Source organism: Microtus ochrogaster, chromosome 24, assembly GCF_000317375.1.
Source record: "Microtus ochrogaster isolate Prairie Vole_2 chromosome 24, MicOch1.0, whole genome shotgun sequence".
Lineage (NCBI taxonomy): Eukaryota > Metazoa > Chordata > Mammalia > Rodentia > Cricetidae > Microtus > Microtus ochrogaster.
Genome location: NC_022024.1, coordinates 35,016,201 through 35,023,946, shown reverse-complemented (window position 1 = coordinate 35,023,946; position 7,746 = coordinate 35,016,201). Strand labels below are relative to the sequence as shown.

Here is a 7,746-nt window from a genome sequence, read left to right as displayed (position 1 = left end):
GCTGCCAGCACTACAAGATGGCTGACGGGCTGAACAGTGTGGGGTGGGGTGGGGTGGGGTGTCAGTAAGATCAGAACATTGCAGGGAAACCAGGGGACTCATCTAACACACAGACAAACATGCTGAGTACAACGGGCCATGCCTCATAACACAAATGGCTCTGGCACAGAGAAACAATATTTTTCAGGACGCAGGCTTTGACATGGGACATTTATTATTTTCCCCATACGCACGCCACTCCTTTCCGGTTCGAATTTGAGTTGCCATCAGGTGACGTGTACAAATAACCCAAAATCACTCTCTATGATGAACGTGCCTCCTCTACCACGCAAAAGGGTGAGTTAAATCCCATAAAGTGTAGGAACGGTGCCTCTGTGAATTCATGTTTTCAAGTCTTCATGGAGAACATCAATCACAGCAAGGCCCTGAGGATCCCCTCTGAGCAGCAAGGAAAGAAAATTCTGCAGGCTTTCTCTGGGTTTCCATTTGGCCTTAGCGACAGTGACTTCAGAGGGCCGCTAGGGGATGCAGCCAGCTGGCAAGTGCGCAATTCCGATTACGACTCTGAGAGCTCGGAAAGCACCCAGAGCGTGGATCTGCAGACTACAACACCGGCCCTAACATCAGCCTTGGCCCCAATTCCATTTTCTTTACTGGGCTACACAGGCCGCTCTGGGAATAGCGAGCAGGAGTTGCCACGAAGGTCCTCCAGTGCTCATGTCAACTCAGAGCCAGGAGCTGGGACTTGGTAAGTGGTCTAGCACCTGCCCTTTGCTCTGGGCACAGTTACATCAAAGACTCGGAGGCTCATCTCCAGGACGTCCTCCGGCAGTGCAGAAGGCTTCCTTGGAGCAAGCTGGCCTCCCCGTTACCAGGAGACTGAATCTTGGGTCTCAAGACTGAGAGCAAGGCTCACACCTTCTCTATTGTGGTGACCCAGATCAGGTATCTGGTCACAGATACAATCTTGGTTTTGTTTTTCTTTTAGAAAGACAAATATCATATGTACTCAGTCATAAGTGACTTTTAGATATAAAGCAAAGAAAACCAACCTACAATTCACAATCCCAGAGAACCTATCCAACAATAAGGACCCTAAAAGAGACATACATGGATCTAAACTACATGGGACGTAGAAAAAGACAAGATCTCCTGAGTAAATTGGGAGCATGGGATCCATGGGAGAGGGCAGAAGGGGAGGGGAGAGGAATGGAGGGGACCAGAGAAAAATGTATAGTTCAGTAAAAAAATAAGATAAAAAAGATTGTGTTTCATTTAATCATTCCTACCCTTTGAAAATTAATGTGGAATGTAGTTTAATATTTGAAAAAATGAGTGAAATATTTCTAGTCATTTACGGCAAGGTTAAAATGTTTTAAACAACAGGAACATTTCAAAGAATCAACCGCTAACCATTGGGAACGAAGTTTATAAAATCCATTAGCATTTCATTGAAATGGCACCTCTCTTTCTTTGTTGGCAAGAGCTTAGCTTCTTTTACCAAAGCACAGGTTTTCAAGGAGAAAGATGTCAGGGTTAAAGCCACCCACTGAGTATAATAATCTCCATGATTAAGACCACAGATTCCCAGAACTCTGACTCAGAACTCTGGTCACAACATCAATAAGAATGTTTGCAAAACCAGATATTACTGAAAGTGGGACCGGCCACTGTAACTGTTGGGATTGGGGGTACCTCCTCCGCTGGTAGTTGAGACATGACTCACACTGCAGAGGACCAGGACAATCATCGCATCTAAGATTATGGATGGTGCCTACTGAGCCCACTTGAAGCTACTTCCTGTGAGCGTGCCACAGCCAGCGTGGTTCTGTCTTCCGTATCAGAGTCAGTCACACATTGACTCAGATGCCACAAACCATCACACACCTTTCTGTTCCATCCTCTTCTTGTAGGCTTTTCCTAAGTGAAGCAGAAACGGAACATCTCCTTGGCCATCAATGAGCTCAGTTTTTTGGTAAGCTGACTTCTAGGAGATGGAACGCCTCCAACTGGCCACAGCCTGTGATTGTTCAGCAAAAAGTGCGCTCTCCTCCACCCATATTTGCAACAATGTATTTCATGCATGATCATTTTAAAAAAAAACAACCATCTGTACAGGACATAATAAAATCTTTCAATTATTTTACACTATGATTTTCATTCTATCAGCAACTAGAACTTTCCACTCAAAGAAACCTTATTCATCATTAATCCATCAAATATAGACTGTAAGCAGGCCTGGTGACCTAAGCAAGTCTGCCCAACTACTCAAAAGAGGGATGGAGGTTCGAGGGTTACAAGTTCAAGTCCAGCCTGGGCACTATATATTCAGTGCCCAGTGAGACATTATTTCAAAATTAAAAATAAGAAGAGGGGTTGGGCTATAAGCTCGCCTGAGATAGGTAAAGCCCTGAATGCAATCCCCAGAAGTGCCAATAATGGTCACACATTTGTTTAAACTCCATTTTTTTTCTTCACCAATAATATATGGTATTCAAAGTATCTTCATCATTGCATTTTCTCAGCTTCGCAGTTGAATGAATGACAGTTAAAACTCCAAAGCCTTCGGTAGTAAAATCACGAAACCATGGCACGTTCCAAGACAAAGGGTGAATGACTAGACACGGCAGCTGTTCCAATGAATGATCTCTCCGAGCTTCGGTTTGCCTGGAAACCAGGAGGTTCTCACTCCCTCTGCTTTCCAGAACGAACATAATATATTCGCGGCAAAAACATAATATGCTTTTTTCACTTATTCATCAAGAAAAACCGTTCTAAATATAAAGCTCTGCTTACAAAGCTGCTCTGAGAAGCGGGAAAACAACCCAGCGCCTGAGCCTCCCCCATCCATGTCTGGGTGCCACGGTGGAGGCCGCACTCACCTCAATTGGTAAACAGAACAAATTTAACGCGGAAGAGGCAGAGCCAGCTCCACTCTGCCTGGCTGTGTTTTATTTTTCATGATGATCGTTTGAAACAGGTTTTTTGCTTTGTTGCAGGGGAGGTTCTTCAGGTTTTGTTTTTGGCTTTGGTTTTGGTTTTCGAGACAAAGTCTCACATGGTAGCCCAGGCTGGCCTCAAACCCTCCACAACCCTTCTATGTCCCCTGCTTCTGGACCATTGGGATGACAGGCGTGAACATCACACCTGGCTGGAACAGGCTTATTAATGTATTTGCTTCTAAATTATATTTGCTGTAATTATATTATAATTCTCCACTTGTAGACACAGCTTTCTTTAGAATTTAACTTTCTTTTGAGTTTCTTTAATGGTGCCCTGGCTCCTCGGGTTTGAATCTGAAATCATCCCCAAGTAGGCTTCTGTTTTAAACACCTGTGCCCTGCCCGCCTGGAGGCACAATTTCTGGAGGCCACGGAAACATTAAGAGGCTAGTTGACAGAAGGCATGGACCTTGGAAGGCACAGCCGCCTCTCTCCTTCCTGACTCAGGTTCATATCACTGCTTCCTGGTGATATGAACGGCTCTGCCCCTTGCTCCTGCCACCATGGCTGCCCCCCAGGAGGGACTGACACTCGGCCAACATCACTCTTTCTTTAAGTCATTTCTGTCACGTGTTTGTTGCGGTCGTGAGAAATGTACCTAACGTTGTGGTGCAGATCGAGTCCACCAAACAGTGATGGGTGATTTCCAACTGAATTATTCTTCTGCCAGGGACAGTATGAGGTCTGATTCATTTGTCCGCAGCTTCTTCCAGCTGTTTGTTTTTGCTCTTTGCCTGGACGAGCTCCTCAGCCAAGACTGGCTGCATTCCTCCCCACCCCCGGGGTGAGCATAAGTATCATTGACTTCAAAGTGGGGACTTTCAACCTCGGCCCAGAGGAGAGTAACCAAGAGCTAAATTGCATCCCCAACCTTTCACTGAAGTACTAATTGCTCTCTTTGTGAAGAAGACCCACAGCCTTAGGAGGCAGTGGTAGAGCTATCAATTGCTATAAGCGAGGCAGGAAAATGCTGTCTCCTTACCTTCAGAAAGCTTGCCTTTCCCCCTGTGGCACCAGTTGTGCTCAGGGCCTTGAGGATACACAGCTTGTTTCCAAATAGCCCAGGATCTCCAAACACTGGACAGAGCCTCCTAAGCTCCCTGCTGAGCTTTCAGACAGGGCCAATTCCACCAACACTCAGGAAGTCTCCTCTTTGGAGTCAAGTGCCCCCTGCTTAGAAAAACTCCCAAAGCACTCAAGATTATGGCTCTGACCCAAAGCCTTTGTCTCTACCACTGCTTTGGTGGTGTTCAACCTCTCATGGTTTGAGCTCTTCTGGTCTTCCTTCTTTTCTTAACTATTACATAAATCATGAGAGTTTTTAATTTACTTTTTAAATAACAAATACGTTTACACATTTATGGAAAACAGTGTGAAAAACTGTCTGCTGAAGGACCTTTCGTTCTATGGTGGGTTCTTGCACCCAGAAAGCAGACAGCTACGCAGAAGGAAAAGATGGTAAGAAGAGGCCCCCCCTAGACCTTCTACAGCATTGGCCCTTTATGCCTAAGAAACTGTCCTGTGACCCCAAGTGTATTAGAACATAAAACAGGTATGCAAACATTTGCTGATAATACATTTTTAAAGAAATGTATTTTTAAAGTTCATTTAATTTCCCCACATATTAAAGCAATTGGTTCACTAACGACAATGGGCATGCCTATCTATTTTCATCGAAAGAATCGAATCTTGAGTCAGCAAGATGGCGCAGAGAGGAAAGGCACTTGGCAGACAAACCTGATGGCCTGTGTTTAATCCCCAGGACTGACGCGCAATGAGAGAATCAGTTGCTGCAAGCTGTCCTGACTGCCACATGTATGTCGTGACGGGCATGTACACGTTCACACACATGAACGTAATAAAAAAAAAAAAAACCTTTTAAAAATTTACCTACATTTTGGCTGGATATCTGACACTGTGGGACATTCAGCACCCTCAGCAGTGTTCAGTTTGTCATATTTTATTTTATAATAAACGCCACTTAGAGGGCCGCTTCATTTAATACACAGAAGACGAGGGCACAAACGTATTTAGAGTCATTTCGGCAACCACTGGAGATTCAAGCACTATGCCAGGAATTTGAAGCAAGTGATTACTGCTTCTTTTGTGCCCAAAAGTCTCACATGAAATGGCTATTTCATTTCTAGAAATCTTCATAACTCCACTCTAGTCTTCTCTGAATTCCTCTTCATAATTAAAAAAAAAAAAGTCTGACTCTATTCTTCACATTGGACCGCTGACAATTGTCAAATCTCATTCTTCCCCTCCAGCCTGAAACCTGCACAAGCTGTAGGAAAAGTCTGGCCACTTCCTCCCTGGGCCAACAGGAAGGTCAAACCCAGTTTCTGTGTAGGGTCTCTCACCCTGACCATCCCCCAACAAACACAACACAAACCAAAGGCATGCCCATCCCTCACTCGGTCCAAGCAGACCACTCTGTGTGCAAACCTGTTCTTCCCAGAAAGCCTCACCCAACAAATGCCAAACTTTTGCATCCTCTCGACACTGTGTGGCTCCATCATCTAACTTAATCTGGGGCAGGGAGGTTAATCCCAATCTCCACAGGTTCAGTGTGAATGTGCGGTGTCCCCCGTAAGTTCTTCTGTTTGTGTTTGCACGCTTGGTCCCTAACCGGCGATGCTGTTTGGGAAGGTTGTGGAACTTTCAGGAGGTGTAGCCTCGCTGGAGGAAGTGCTGTACTGGGGGTGGGCCCCACTTCCTGTTCTCTCTGTTTCCTGGATGCTGATGCAACCAGGAGCTTCCTGTCCTCGTGGCCTGCCTTCCACCTGAGACCATGAGACCATGCCTAACCCTGCCGAGGCCGACAGGAAGTGTCCCTCTGGAACGGAGTCAAAGTCACCCTCTTCCCTTCAGTTATCGGAGTATTTTATCACAGCAGCAGAAACGAAACTAGGCCAGCGTTGTAACCAGAAACCCCCTGAGACAGTGAGCTCCCGTGCTGGCCTTGTATCTAGATTACAGATATGATAAAGCAGAATGGCGGAGAAGGAGAGCAATGGAAACACAGCATTCCTGAGCACGAGAAACCTCACAGAGAGTCGTCTGGTCATTAAGTCCTGCAGTCTAACGATCGGTTCAACACAGATTATACAGAAGGATGTCCTGGGCCAGTTTCCACGGCTAGAACAAAACACCTGATAGCAGGTAAACTTCAAATCATAGAAGTATGTTTGGGTTGTGGTTCTAGAGGCTGTGAAGTCTTGAGAGCTTCTGCTGGGGACACAGTGAGACAAACAAAAACACAGCTGGATGGTCTCTCTTCCCCTTCGTAGAAATCACTAATGCCAAGGGGACTCCAACTTTCATGACCCCATGGACCCTAACTGCCTCCCGAAAGCCTCAAAGTCTTAACGGAAGAATCTGGGGATTGACCATCCAACACAGGAGCCCCCCAAGATGAACACATGAAGACCCCCTCAAGCTGTAGAAAATGACTGTACAGTTCCCCTGAGTATCTAGGAATATCTAGCTATTTCCACCCAAACAAGTGAGTGTCCACATGAGTAAATGTTCCTCCAGTTTCCTCCCTGGATAGCTCTGAGACACACGGAGTCCCAGGAGCGACGCAGTGAGCGTTCTCATTGTCACCTGTTACAAACTCAAGTGTCTTCTGCGCAGGTTGGGATGGAAAGAGCACCGTACTTTTTTCTTGTTAACGCGCTAAGTCAGAATGCCAGGATCACTGAAGGGGGGGGACACGAAAAGTCACAAACAGTAACATCCTTCGAATCGCCACTTCGAATCAAAGGAGGTCTACCAGTGCACAGAGCAGAAAATGTCCCCTGCCTTTTCTGCCATACCTAATCCCCTAAAGGTCAGAGCCACAAGAAACAGCCTTTCTTGGGGAGAGGAGTTATGACACCAAAATGTGGAGTACTTACGCATCCTTAGCTGCTCCCGTTGGACCTAGGGGAGAAAAGAAAAAGATTTGCATTGGTGTGACAGGATTTCTACAGATTAAGTCCAATACCTAAGTAGACTGAAACATGCGTGTGTGTCTTTGGAGACAAGGTCTCACGCTGTGCAGCTCTGGCTGGCCTGGAACTCACTGCATAGACAAGGTTGGCTTCCAACTCACAGAGATCATCCTGCCTCTGCCTCCCATGTACTGGGATTGGTGTGTGCCCCAACACCTGGCACGAGAACACTTTTTAATAAACGTTTAAAAACGAAATCAAGAAACCTCTGTATTCACTTCCCCTTGCAGGCTGGTGTCTACTCTGAGCTACTGGAGTCACATGACACACTAATCAGGAACAACATGGAGGTGGTAGATGCGATGAAGTAAGCCGTGTGGACACCAGCCTGATCCCAAGGCAGGCAGAAGGTGCTGTGAGTCTAGGCCCTTCCACTTCCTACCCACAGAGCAAGCACAGTCCAACACAGTCCAATGCTCTTCTGGGCCCCGCACCCACCTCTATCTGAACAACCCCGAGGAAGGTGTTCTTACAAAGTAGTTGATTACATATGGAAGAGACACTGAATGTCATGTAACTAGACAGGGTTGAAGCCAAGTTCTGTGTCTTCCATATAGGGTGTGTGTGTGTGTGTGTGTGTGTGTGTGTGTCACGTATACTCACTGCGGGTGTACACATACATGTATGACTGACCATGCATGTATGTGTACACATATGTGTGTATATGCATGTGTGTATGTGTGCATTTGGGGGGGGGGAAGAAAGGGGAAGAGACTGACAGACAGACAAGCAGGTAGAGACACTTT

At 46.1% G+C, this 7,746-nt stretch overlaps 1 protein-coding gene across 1 annotated transcript in view; it reads right to left on the bottom strand.

Moving 5' to 3' along the window:
* Positions 1 to 7,746, bottom strand: part of C24H12orf75 (chromosome 24 C12orf75 homolog) — a 29,282-nt gene that overhangs the window by 6,663 nt on the left and 14,873 nt on the right. Inside the window, exon 2 of the mRNA XM_005358240.2 lies at positions 6,905 to 6,929. Coding sequence (XP_005358297.1) covers positions 6,905 to 6,929 — 25 coding nt within the window. The remainder of the gene's footprint in view (positions 1 to 6,904; positions 6,930 to 7,746) is intronic.